The sequence below is a fragment of the Ochotona princeps genome, chromosome X (genome assembly GCF_030435755.1).
Source record: "Ochotona princeps isolate mOchPri1 chromosome X, mOchPri1.hap1, whole genome shotgun sequence".
Lineage (NCBI taxonomy): Eukaryota > Metazoa > Chordata > Mammalia > Lagomorpha > Ochotonidae > Ochotona > Ochotona princeps.
Window position 1 is genome coordinate 8942183 of NC_080865.1, and position 13300 is coordinate 8955482.

Genomic DNA, 13300 nt, shown 5'->3' on the forward strand with positions numbered 1-13300 from the left:
TCGCATTCTTGGTGTCCAAACCTTCAGTTTCTGTAGGGACCCTCAGACCCCATCTTTGAGGGCCTCTCTCACCTTACTTGAGCTCCCAGGAAGAGGGGAATCGCAGATTCCCACCCCAGAAGAAAGTAGATGTCAAGCTACAGAACACATACCTACATCCCTCAGGGTGTCTTGAAGAAATCTCAGCTATCCATTCCTCCAGAGGAGGCCACAGGGCCTTGGAGGGACGCCGACTGACCCCTAAACAGACTTTCCACGCCACCCTTCCAATCCCTGAGCCCACCACCTCATCCAAAGCCTCTAACTCCAATTCCTGGGTAGGAGTTAGTAGATGCTCCCCTACCCACAGAGATGAATGGCCCACATGCGAAGCCCAGTTCTCCTTAGGCAATCTCAACCAGCCTTTCTGGGGTCCCCTCTTCTCTGCCTAGGGGGTGCTGGCTTTTTCCCATGCATGCCCGCCCTCCTTCCCGTCTCCAGCCCTTACCTGTTCCACTGTCGCAGGGTCCATGGCTTCGATGCGCGCAGCTGCAGCCTCATACTCGTCCTCACTATTGTAGCCCGCACCGACCTCCTCACGCTCGGGACTGCCCCCGCCAACAGCGCCAACACCAGGAGCCTGACGACGCCGCTTGCTATGTCCCGGGCCTGAGCAGCAGCCCCCCACGCCCACAGCACCACCGACGCCCACCACCACGCCCGGTGCGCCTACCCCTGCCGCTGCTGCACCCAGAGCATCACCAGGACCGCCTCCGGGACCTCCAGGACCTCCACAAGGAGGTGGAGAAGCCTGCTGCGGCCGAGGGCCCGCCACTGCGCCCGGTGGCACGGCTAGCGCCCAGCGGTGGAGCGCGCCTGGAGGCCCCGGCAGCGGGCCCTGGGGCGGCGGCGAAGCCCGGGGACGGGCCCCTACGACCCCCGAGTCACGGTCGCGGTCGCCGCCGCCCACTCCCGGGCCGCCGCCGCCCACGCCTACGCCCCCGCCGCGGCGCGGCGCCGGGGGCAGCGGCCCGGACGGCGGCGGCTCGTTGGCGGGGTCAGCGTCGGGAGGCGGCGGCTTCTTTTTGGGGAGAATAGTCATGGCGGCACCTCCGAATACCCCCCAGCAAACCAAGCGCGAAGCACGCCGGGAGAGAACCCGGATGAGGGGGCTACTGTCGGGCGCGAAGCACGACGGGAGTAGCTAGGCCCGGATAAAGAGCTGTGAAGGCACCGGTTCGAGAACTGTCGGTGGCGCGCGGGTCACGCCGGGAGGAAACCCCGGATGTGAAGTCTAGCGCGAAGGTGCCGCCAAGGGTTGAGTTGTCGCCTCGGCCCCCCGGCCACACTGTCGATGTCTTCTGTCGAAGCCCAAGTTTCCTGCTCAAGTCCGTCCCGGCCTTCTGCTCCAAAGGCAACAGAACCAAAACAAGCACCTCCTGGCTCCGCCCCCTCCCAGGTTCTTCAACTACCGGGTGGGGCTCCGGGGCGCTGCGCCTGCGCGCCAGGGCACAGCCCTGCCTGTCGCTCGGAAGTACGTGGGCAAGCTCTCCGCCACCAGCCACAACAATTGAGGATGCCAGCCAATCTGAAGAGTTCTGTCAGTCCCCGACGGTGTCCCCCTGCCAATCAGAGTCCAGCGCTCGGCTTCCAGGGCTCTCGCCGTCTCTGGTTGCTAAGTGGGAAGCCTTGTTGCCTCAGCAGTTGTTTTTGACGGTTTTCGTCCACGTCCTCGAGCTTGACGTTCTTTCCTCGAGGCTCCACGTCGGTAGCTTGCACACCGCGAGAGAACCAGTAGCCTGCCTCGTGCACGATCAGAGCACCGCGCCTCCAGGCTTCCCACTTGTCCCCGGGACTGGAAAACATCAACACTCCCAGATCCCAGCAGTCACCCCCTCCCCCGTCGTCAGTTCCGGTCCCACCCACCTACGAATCCCCAGCAGCCGGTGAGGCGGGACCCCGCTTCACCCTGGTAACAGGCTGAGTTATGCGACGACTGGCTAAGAGGCACCGTCGCTCAAGTCAAACGAGCCAACCTGGAGACAGACCTGCACCGAGCGGACAGCGGGTGTTTGGGAAACAGGCACTCCCTCTCTGGCACCACTTCCCTGGCGTTGACCTCCCCGCCCCTATGGCCAGTGCACAAGCACACTGCAGCCCTTTTCTAAAACTTTATTTGCTTGGGTCCAGTGAGCCAGTATTCCTCCAGCAAGGGTCTCAGTGTGAACTTGGTAAAATCCATGCTGTTGGGCAGCTGGAGACCTCCCAGCGAATCCTAGCTCTGCCCTTCCTATGTGAGTGAGCTTTGGCAAGTCGTTGAACACCCACCCTACCAATTGCTAAAAGCTTGGCTCTAGTGCTCTGCGTGTTGGTGCACAGCAGAGATTCCCGGAGTTTAAGAGTGGGGAAGACCTCAACTCCAGGCACAGATGGACCTCCCAACTGTGTGACCTTGAGCCAGTCATTGCCTGAGATTACTTATCTGTAAAGTGAAAATGATAACACCTGTGCAGACATCCTCATGAAGCAGTTACAGGATTCGGATGTGCTCATAAACCAAGCAGGCATGTGAGAGGTGAGGGCTCAGCATTAGTCTTAGGAACCAAATCAGGCAACAAGTTGACTGAAAGCCAGTCATCAACCACCTTTTTCTGAGTGCCAACCAACGTTTTCCCTTCCAATGCTGCTCCTAGTAGAAACCCTTCCCCAAAAGGTGTTAGTGATAGACAGGTGTCAGTGGTGGTGTTTGTTTGAGACTTAATGGAAAGAGGAAGATTCGTGTTTACTGGCCCTGTTGCTTTTTGGACTGAGAGCCCAATGCCCGTACATATGATCACGTTGCATCTTCTCACGATTGTGTCACTCCAGACCCAAATATTCCCACCCCCCCACTGCACATTCTATTCAGTTTACTATGCTTCTAGAACTGAATCTGTGAAAATCATTCTGCCTCACACCCTGAATCCAGCGCTTATTCTGTGCCTGGCCGTGTGAGCTAACTGCTTTGATGACAGTCCCTTGGACAGTGGACAGCACCCCATCCTCCACTGCCCAAGCCAGAAATCTGCGAGTCAATCATCTCTGCTCCATCTTCTTCAGCTCCTACATGTCTGCCAGTCCCCAGTCCTTCCACTGCTGTCACTACTCTGGTCCTGCCAACTGGACTGCCACAAAGCCCCTTCACCACTCTTCCTCCAGGACTATTTCTGTAGTTCACTACCCTACAGCCAGAACAACTAGCAACTCAAACCTCATCAGAATAGTCTTATTTCTAAGAGATCCCTGTTCTCCTTCTTAGGATGAAGTCCTAGGTCCTTCTCCTAGCTTCCCAGGCGTACCTCTCCTCATAGCCTTACTCTCCTCCCGACTGGACTGAACTACTTTGACTTGCCCCTAGAACCAAGAAGCTTCCTCTGTAGCCTCCAAGTCAGTGCACATGCTGTTCCCTCTGACTTCATATAAAATTTTCAACCTTTCATCTTTTGCCTGGCCAACCCCATCCCATTCCTTGTGTGGGGACTACGTTAGAGTCTCTTGGCAGCTATATGCTTCTATAACACACCCATCCTAGCTTTACCATACTGTATTGTTCAGTTCTACACAGCTATCAATGTTGACTGCACCCATCTTTGTATTTGTAACACCACGATTTGATTGGCAGTAAATGAATAATTGGCAAATTAATTCATCGTTCTATTTCACAGATTAGCAACCTGAAACAGGATGAAGTAAGTGGTTCCCTCACCCAGCGCCTGTCTGCTTGGCCCCCTACAGAGTTCAGTCATACATTAGCCTTGTGTAGCGGGTGTCCCAGAAGTGAGAAGGTGGGAGATGCTGCTAGGAAGGAGAAATATGCCCAACTGGCAGATGCTTTTATTAGGACTAAATTCAGAAGGGTTTGCTGTCAGGAAGCCTGAGTTGAAGTCACCTCTAATGAACTATGAACTTTGTGTGGCTCTGAGCCTCAGTTTCCCCATCTGTGAATGAAGGAGCTGGAACCAATTATCTATAAGCGGAGTAGCTCCAGACTCCCTAGCCTGCCTCTGTGCCTTGGGCTCTTCAAATCATCTTTTTTTTTTTTTTTTTTTTTGACAGCCTCATTTTCCAGCCATCCCCTTCATTCCTTTCCTTATACCATCCCTTGTACTAGCAGAAAGGAGTTGAAGTCAGAGTGTTTTCAAACCCCTCCCCACCCGTCCTGCCCCATCCCAGCCTGGTCAGCCCAGCCTGACATCCACAGAACCAGGAGATGTCCAGTCCCCATCCCTCCTCTTAGATTTTATTGACTGATGGAAACTACATCTTTGTCAGCCGCCAGCTCCACAAGCACAGCGCTGGGGACAGGGAACCTGAGATGGTGCCCAATTTCAGCCTGAGAAGAGCGAGTTCTGAAAGGTGACCCAAGAAGGGAGAGGAGAGGGGACTGTGAAAAGGAAGGAGTTATGGCAGGATGCGGGTAGGGGAAGATCAGGTGTTATTCCTGCCTCCCCAAACTCCCAATGTTCGAAAACAATCTGGGCCTCAGCCCCTGCCAGGGCTGTGCTCCTGCCTGAGAACATGACCAATGATCTCCAAACACAGCCCAGCTCTGGCTGCTGCCAGACTCTTATCTCAGCCAGTCCAGACTCTGGCCCAACCCAGGAAAGAGTTGAAGTGAGGAGGAGGGGCAGTTGGAAGTGGTCCTCTGATTAGGGCTGATGTCAATACTGTAGCAGACTGGTTAGGGGCTTTGCATAATGTCACGGCAGCAGCTGCAATTGCTAGTTCGCTGGGTGCGGGATGGGGGAAGACTGGCAGATGACAGGGTTGCAGGGGACCTATTTCCAGCAGCCAGGGAAAGGGGCAGTGGTGTTTGTGCTATCTATGTATTTGGAGAGGCAGCCTGTCCCATCAGCCAAAGCCTGGGGGTGGCAGGGCACAGTTGAGGACACAGCCCATGAAGCCGTAGATTGCATTCCAAGCTTCAGAATCTGGGAATTGTCAGACCTGGTGGAGAACAAGGACCTTTTCCAAGGCCAGATCAGAGGGAAGGTGTTTTGTTTTTTTTTTTCCCTGTATCTTTCTCCCTACTCCCAAGCCTCTACAGCCCAGGAAGAGAGAAGCACACATCTCAGCTGTCAGATGGAAGCTCTAGCATCCTCCAAGGACCAGAAGGGAAGAACATGCAGGAGGACAGCTGGTGGAGAAGGGCCAATCCCAGTGTGCCAGAGCCTGCAAAAGCTCAGTGTTTCAGCTCCCATGGGGAAAACTACCTACAGGGGAAGAAGCTTCCCATCCCCTAGTACTACTTCGCCCCATCCAATTCCCCTCCCCCATCAAGGTGACTCATTCGGTGAAAGTACATTGCATAGTTCTCAGCAGGGGGCAGAAGGGGTTCCCAGGCCTTCCCCTGCCTGCCTCCCCAAAATATGGCTTTGGAAATGGGTCCCCAGTAACAAAGTGGGGCCCTGTAAGCGGGAAGGCCCACCCTTCACAGGGAAGAGATCTTGATGGGCTCAGGCAGGAGGCAAGGGGTCCCCAAACTGGAGTTCCTGAAGGTGCTGCTGGCCCTGCCCCCACCGCCAGGGGAAGAAGGTTGACTCTCATCAGGGCTGTTGGCAGGAGGTGTAGGGATACTGATAATGGCAGCCACAAAGTCCTGGCTGTCGCAGTTCAGGTCAAGGCTGTCGTGGGGCTTGGCATTGAGGCTTGAGCGGCTGTGGACAAAGGTAAGAAAGATGAAGAGGCTTTTACAAAGTCATCACAACACTGACCACGGGAATCATGACACCTGTTGAGCAGCTCCTGGGTCCCTAGCCCTGAGCAAAGGGCTTCCATTGCCTCCTCAATCACAGTGGTGGAGAAGAATGAGGGTTCTGGAATCAGACAGCCCTGGGTGTACATCCTGGTTCCTCTTTCACTTTTTTTTAAAGGTTTTTTAATTGGAAAGGCTGGTTTACAGAGAGAAGGAACTACACAGAGAAAAATCTTCCATCTGCTGTTTCACTTCCCCAAGTGGCCACAACAACTGGAGCTGAGCCAACCCAAAGCGAGGAGCCAGGAGCTTTCCTCCAGGCCTCCTAGGGTCAGGGTCCCATGGCTATGGGCCATCCTCCACTGCCTTCCCAGGCCACAAGCAAGGAGCTGGATGGGAAATGGGGTAGCCGGGACACAAATTGGTGCCCATATGGAATCCCGGGGCATGCAAGGCAAGTACTTAGCCACTGAGCCAACCTGCTGGGCCCTCTCTCACTTTTCTTCCCCATGGTCTGTAGGATAAGAAACAGTATTTCCACTACACCCACCCCCTACATAGACTGGGGATTAAAACTGATAGGGGGCCCAGCGGCGTGGCCTAGCGGCTAAAGTCCTTGCCTTGAAAGCCCCGGGATCCCATATGGGCGCCGGTTCTAATCCCGGCAGCTCCACTTCCCATCCAGCTCCCTGCTTGTGGCCTGGGAAAGCAGTTGAGGATGGCCCAATGCATTGGGACACTGCACCCGCGTGGGAGACCCGGAAGAGGTTCCAGGTTCCCGGCATCGGATCGGCGCGCATCGGCCCGTTGCGGCTCACTTGGGGAGTGAATCATCGGACGGAAGATCTTCCTCTCTGTCTCTCCTCTGTGTATATCTGGCTGTAATAAAATGAATAAATCTTTAAAAAAAGAAAACTGATAGGAAATGATCAGAACTGCTCAGGAAATGCTGAGAACAGCATTGTTACTTCTTGCAGTTACTCCCAGCTCAACCATTGAGTCCTCAGCCATTTTGTATTCTCCCTCCTTCCACCCCCACAAGTAGTTCCCTTGCAGTGTCTAACACACATCTGCCTCAAGGCCTCTGCATGGGCGTTCACTCCCACAAAGCTCTTCTTTCTGTTATCTGCATGGCTCACCCTGTGTTCTTCAGGCCTCCGCAGTGAACTTCCTGGGCACAGGAAGCCTTCCCTGGCACATTGTGAGGGCCACACCACTCTTGCTTACTCTCTGGTCCCCATGCCTGACTTATCTCTCTCCTTAGTGCTCACAAATGTTTACCATCCTACGTGATCTGGATGGGCACTTGTTTATGAACTATTTCAGGTCATTAGGTTGTAGGTTCTAGGACAGGGCTATCTGTTCTGTGTAGTACTACATCCCCCAAGTGCCTGGCATATAGTAGGTGTTCAATAAATCCTTGGTGAAAGAGCAAATGAAAACTGAGAACTTTATTCAAGCAGAGCCCAAGCTCCCAGCATGGAGGAGTTGAGGGTGGAGCTTAAACTGGCTAGGTCTAGAATTCTGACATTTCAGACTCACTGGTCCAGGTTCCAGGCAGCCCCAGGCATGGCCAGCAGAGGGAACAAGTGCTTACCTCTGAGGACCAGGGCTTCTCCGCAGCCCGGCCAGTGTATCAAGCTCCTGCATGCTGCCCCGACTGACCGAGGCAGTGGAGTTGGCCAGGCGGATGGCCCGCCGCTTAGCACGGCGGGGGCAACAGGAAGACAGCAGGCTGCTGGGCCCCACTGGCTGGGAGGATACGGAGGTGCTGCGGCTGGTACGGCCCCCAAGAGAGACAGCTCCCAGGGCCTCACTGAAGGTTAGCTCATCTGTGAATTCATGGCACTGTGGGCACAAAAGAGTCAGGCATCCTCCGGCAGCTGATCTCACCCATTTTTGTGCAGGCTTTCCCCTCCTTTCTAGAAATCACTTCTTTCCTTCCCTATTGCCCACGCATCAAGGCTCAGCTCTGCCATGACAGCCTCTTCCAGGAAGCACTATATGATTTCCACCATGAGTAGCAAGCCTCCCTTCCAGGGAAGAAGCTGACTTGGAGCCCCTACAGCCTGCCATGCCACCCCTCAGCAGGCCTCACCGTCGTCTTCTCTAGGCAATGCAGCAAATGGTGATGTTGCTGCTCAAAAGCAGAACGATTCCGGACGCACAGCGCCTGTTCTTCCCCACTGCCGTTGTCCTGGAGTGCACAGAGAGAGGTAGGTCAGCGCCTTCCTCCCCAGCTCACTGCTCACCCCAGTCTCAGTCTGGGCTCTACCCACCTCAAGGCCCCCATTCTGTTTGTACTGCAGGAAGGCATTGGTGGTACCACTCTTTGCCAACCGGATCCTTGCCAAGCGCACCTTCTATGGAGAGAGGAGGAGACAAAAGAATAGGTGGGTAAGGCCCAAGAGTAGACCAACTTAGGGTGTGGGGAAATGGAGAGGGGCAGTTACCTGCTGTGCTCGGCGTTTGTCAGCACGCTGGTTCTGGTGGTAGATGCGGCTGAAGTTGGACACAATGACTGGCACAGGCAGGGCAATGACCAAGACACCACTCAGTGAGCAGATGGACCCAAAAATCTTGCCAGCGATAGTGCTGGGCACCATGTCTCCATAGCTGGGGTAGGGTTGGGATAGATAGGCCAAGGTAAGGAACAGTATCCACCTGCCCCTCAGTACCCCATTCCACCTCACCCAACACTGACTGCCCAGGCCCCCAAACTGTATGAGCCCAAGTTCTTGCTCTGCAAAAAGGTAACAAAGGGGCCTCTTTGGCCACCAGATTGGAGGGTTGGAAGAGTCAAATGAGAAGTAGGCCTGGCCCTCTGCCCCTGCCATCTGCTGCCACCATCCAAGCTGCATATCAGGCATCCTAAATCAGCCGGAAATCTATTCACACCCAGCAGAGGGCAGAGTGAGGAAGCCAGCAGTAGTACAAAGAGCCTCCAGGGGTCAGAGTCCCACAGAGCAGATGAGGGGCTCAGCCTCCCAGAAGGATTGTCCTGCTTACTGTGCCTGCCTGGCTCTCTCTTTCTCTTACTTTCTGGAGGCAGAAGGCAGGACCCCTTCTGATTGCCCTAAGGGAAGCCTTGGAACATTAAAAAAATCACTCTTTCTCCATGCTGCCCCTGCTTCCATGGAGATAGAGTAGAGCAAACAGGAGTAACTTGTTTCACAAAACGGGAAATGGAAACTCTGGGATGGCAGGGTCCAGAACTGACTCATCCAAGACCACCCAGCAGCAAGCTGAACTCTGTCATGGAAACACAGCCTCCACAGTCGTCAGCTTCTAGACCTCTGGTCAGGCTGACCCTCCAGGTGACGCTGCCTCCTTCCAGTATTGTGACTCATTTTAAGCCTTCAGACTCTAGTAACAAGTCTCTCCCTGCCACCTCTCCTCCACACTAAACTTGGCCATCTTGGGCTTTCTGATACATCGCCCCAAACCATGTGTTCAACTGTGAGACATGAGCAGGTAGCCAGTAACCCTCACAGGGTTGTCATAAGGAGTAGGGTAAGAAGGCATCCAAAACACCCAGTGCCAACCCACTGTCAGAGCTCATCCTGAACCTCCAACCAGAATCTCTACTCCTTTGAAACCCCAAATCAATGTTTCTGTATAAGTAAGGGCCAATTCATGGAGTCAGTGATTCAACAGATATTGCATAGCTAATCCTAGTGATGGAAATTGAGAGAAGAATCATAACAGCTGCCCTAGAGGCAAGGTCTTAAAGAATGTCATGGATTTGATGAGTCCGTTTAATATTTTTATCCCAATCTCAGGAGTTGGCAATTACCATCTCATTGTGGAAAGCACCAAGGAATCATAAAGCCAGAGAAGCAATGCCCATAAAACAAGCAATTCTAGAGACTGGGAAACATGGTTTCTTGGAACAGAAAAAGAAATGAGAGAAAAATAATGTAACAGGGTCTGGCGCTGTAGCCTAGTGGCTAAAGTCCTCGCCCTGAATGCACTGGGATCCCATATGGGCGCCGGTTCTAATCCCGGCAGCTCCACTTCCCATCCAGCTCCCTGCTTGTGGCCTGGGAGAGCAGTTGAGGACAGTCCAAAGCCTTGGGACCCTGCACCCATGTGGGAGACCTGGAAGAGGTTCTTGGCTCCTGGTTTTGGATCAGCGCAGCACCGGCCTTTGCGGTCACTTGGGGAGTGAATCATTGGACAGAACATCTTCCTCTCTGTCCCTCCTCCTCTCTGTATATCTGCCTTATTACAAAGGCAGATATACTGAGAGGAGGAGGGACAGAGAGGAAGTGGAGCTGCCGGGATTAGAACCAGCGGCCATATGGGATCAAGGCAAGGACCTTAGCCACTAGGCCATGCCGCCGAGCCCAATAAATCTTTTTTTTAAAAAAAATAGTGTAACTGTGTATCTTGCACCAGTTCAGAAAACTTCTCATCACATGATGTTATTATCTGTCATCCTATATACATGATACAGGGAGTCATCATTTCCCATTGAGCAAAGGGGGAAACTGAGGCTCTGAAATGACAAAACATCAGGGGCCAACACGATGGCGCAGTTGGCTAATCCTCCACCTTTAAGCACCAGCATCCTGTACAGGCACTGGTTCATGTCTAAGCTGCTCCACTTTTTTTTTTTTAAGATTTATTTACACAGGTGCAGGGTCCCAAGGATTTGGGCCATCCTCAACTGCTGTCCCAGGCCACAAGCAGGGAGCTGGATGGGAAGTGGGGCCGCCGGGATTAGAACCAGCGACCATATGGGATCCCAGCGCGTGCAAGGCAAGGACTTTAGCCACTAAGCTGTCACGCCGGGCCCGAAGCTGCTCCACTTTTTAATCCAGCTCCCTGCTTGTGGCCTGGAAAAGCAGTGGAGGATGACCCAGGTTTTTGGGCCCCTGCACCCACATGGAAGACCCAGAGAATGTTTCTGGCTCCTGGCTTCAGACTGGCTCAGCTCTGGCCATTCTTGCCATTCGAGGAGTGAGCCAGCAGATAGAAAATCTTTCTATCTCTCCTTCTCTCTGTAAATCTGGCTTTCCAATGAAAACAAATAAATCTTCAAAAAAAAAAAAGAAGGAAGGAAGAAAAAGAAAGAAAGAAAGAAAGAAAGAAAGAAAGAAAGAAAGAAAGAAAGAAAGAAAGAAAGAAAGAAAGAAAGAAAAGGAAGAGAAGACAACCCTTGGGCCTAAGTCTCCCGACCTTGGAAATCCAGATATTGTCAGAGCTGAGAGGGGTCTTGGGACTTCTGTCCAACTCCTCAGTTTGGAACATATGAACAAACAGTGACATTCAAAGGGGAGAAAGAGTTCTCTCATTTTCCAACCTTCCTAGTCTCACAGTAGGAGTGAGTGTGATACATGGGGCAGCACCCAACACAGGGTCTTGCACTCACCCAAGTGTGGTCATGGTGACGATAGTATACCAGAAGGCCGCAGGGATGCTTGTAAAGTTGGTCTTGCTCGTCCCCTTCTCAGCGTAGAACATGACGGTGGCAAAGATGATGATGGCCATGGTAAGGGAAAAGAGGAGGAAGCCCAGCTCAGAGGCACAGCTCTTGAGGGTGTAGCCCAGAATCCGCAAGCCCTGGGAATGCCTGGAGAACTTGAAGATGCGGAACACCCGAAACACACGTAGAGTGACAAAGGCGCCCGACACATCCTCATTCTTGGGTACTAAGAGCCCAATGTAGTAGGGTAGGATGGCCACTACGTCGATGAGGCTCATGACACTCCGCAGGAAGCGGCAGCGGCTGGGTGCCGCAAACAGCCGCAAGAGGTATTCTCCGGTAAAGATGAGCACACAGGCCGTGTCCATGCAGAAAAAGGCCAGCGGGAAACGCTCACCGCACGGCTGCTCCCTTGGGGTCCGCCGTGCGGGACCCCTGCACGGGATGGTCTCCACCACGTTGGCAATGACTGACACTGCGATGAAAAATCCTGTCACGTAGTAGAAAACGAGGGCTGCAGTGCTTGTGTGCGGGTTCTCGAAGGCCCGCCAGAGCCGCTGCCTCACTGAGCTGCCAGCCGGTAGTGCTGGGCCATCCCCCGTCTGTTCAGCCTCCTCATCCTCCGCCAGGCGCTCAGCATTCTCCTTCTTGCGGTCCCGGTACTCTTCAAGGCAGCAGTCGCCAACGAGCTCAGGGACCAGGCCATAGAAGGCTAGTTCTTCGTCAAAGGCCTGGATGCACTCCTGGCGGGGGCAGTGCAGCCGACCAGTGCGGTAGAAGTTGAGCACGTGCCGGAACATATCTGGGTCCCGATCAAAGAAGTACTCGCCCGAGTCGGCATCATAGAAGAACTCCTTCTCCGAGCTGCCCAACAAAGTGTCCGGGTAGCGGTCCAGTGTGTTCTTCCAGGTCTCAAAGCGCCTGCCACTCACGTTCACCACCAGAACTTCATCTCCTCGAGATGTTTTCACTCCGGGCGCCGGGGGTAGTGGTTGCTGAGCCAGGGGAAGCCAGCCCACCGCGGCAGCCCGGGCAAAAGGTAGCCATGTGGCCACACCTGCCGCCATCCTGCTGCTCCCCAGGCCCGCAGATTTGAAGGGGAATTTAAGAGAATGTGGCTGTCTCCAGGATATTGGGGAGGGTGGGTTTGGTGAGATCCTGGGCCACCAAGACAGGGACAGTATAGAGGGACCAGCAGACCCAGGAGGAGTTGTCACCCTCTCAGGAAGTTATTGGGAAAAGAACAAGGGCCTGAAACCCCTTTGCAGGGCTGGATTGGACACTGAGGCTTCCAGAGGGGTGGGACTAGGACCACAGAAGCTGGAAGGAGGCTGAGTCTGGAAAGGGCAGAGGGCTTCTAGAAGGACCAACACAAACAACAAGAGTTGTCCACGGCCTTAAGGTTTCTGGAGGCGAGGTGAATGGCTTGGAGCCCCCTTAGAGACATGGAAAGGGAGCTAGTGCCTGGCGAGGGGGTTGGCTATAGAACCAGGAGATAGCAAAGAAGCTAAAAGCTGTCTCAGGAGTACCTAGAGCTGCCAAGAATAGCCGGGTGTGTGTATGTGTGTGTGCACACGTGGGCCACGAGCGGGCGTGTGTGCTCACACAGTGTGCTCACATGCGTGCATGTGTGGAGGCAGGGGTCGGCTGATGAAAGTAGGTGTGGCAGCCCCCTCCCCCAGTGGGAGTGGGGGAGCCACAAGGGTGCTTTTGGGGCCAGGTTACATTTTGTGAGGCTGTGAGAGGTACCTAGGGAAGGTCTGGGAGAAGCTGAAAAAGCCCCTCCCACACCCCCAGAAGTCCTGGAGACAGGAAAAGGAGAAGCTGGGGAATCCCAAGGGACTGGGATTCAATTGGACAGAAGTTGGGCACAGGCCCAGAGGACCAGGGTGGGGGTGAATGGGAATCTCAAACAACTAAGAGGAAGGGGGGGTTCCCTCCCAAAATGGGCTGGGGGAGGGAGTTGGATGTGTCTTCAAGGATGCGGACTTGCCGGACCTTGGAAGGAGGCTGTGGGGTGGGGAGGGGGACAGCCAAGAGAAGGCTGGGTCCCACTGTTAGGGGCAGGTCCGAGGAAACCACACCCCGAGGGGCTGGCAGTGCGTGCTGGGCAGCAGCAGTACCAACAGCAGCAGCAGGAGGATGAGGAGGAAGAG

At 54.3% G+C, this 13300-nt stretch overlaps 2 protein-coding genes across 3 annotated transcripts in view; both read right to left on the reverse strand.

Annotated features, from left to right (window-relative positions):
• Window positions 1-1873, reverse strand: part of OTUD5 (OTU deubiquitinase 5) — a 33135-nt gene extending 31262 nt beyond the window's left edge. Inside the window, exon 1 of one of the 2 annotated variants that reach the window (XM_058659248.1) lies at window positions 488-1873. In XM_058659248.1, coding sequence (XP_058515231.1) covers window positions 488-1081 — 594 coding nt within the window. In that variant the 5' untranslated portion in view covers window positions 1082-1873. The remainder of the gene's footprint in view (window positions 1-487) is intronic. The other variant, XM_058659247.1, reaches the window with a different exon arrangement.
• A 3140-nt stretch (window positions 1874-5013) lies between these two features.
• KCND1 (potassium voltage-gated channel subfamily D member 1) lies at window positions 5014-12709 on the reverse strand. Its single transcript, XM_004587909.2, has 6 exons — window positions 11091-12709; window positions 8167-8329; window positions 7993-8076; window positions 7812-7910; window positions 7311-7561; window positions 5014-5675 (listed from the first exon to the last, which is right to left on the reverse strand). Exons 1-6 carry the CDS (start codon window positions 12209-12211, stop codon window positions 5450-5452), a joined length of 1944 nt encoding a protein of 647 aa, XP_004587966.1. The 5' UTR covers window positions 12212-12709; the 3' UTR covers window positions 5014-5449.
• Window positions 12710-13300: the final 591 nt, after the last annotated feature.

What these genes read in the sequence shown, in the direction of transcription:
- KCND1 (XM_004587909.2), bottom strand. Translation starts at nt 12,211, where the DNA reads ATGGCGGCAGGTGTGGCCACATGGCTACCTTTTGCCCGGGCTGCCGCG. An exon ending in AACAGAATGGGGGCCTTGAG is followed by an intron (nt 7,911 to 7,992) that starts GTGGGTAGAGCC and finishes TGTGCACTCCAG; the next exon opens with GACAACGGCAGTGGGGAAGA. An exon ending in AGAAGCCCTGGTCCTCAGAG is followed by an intron (nt 5,676 to 7,310) that starts GTAAGCACTTGT and finishes CTTTGTCCACAG; the next exon opens with CCGCTCAAGCCTCAATGCCA.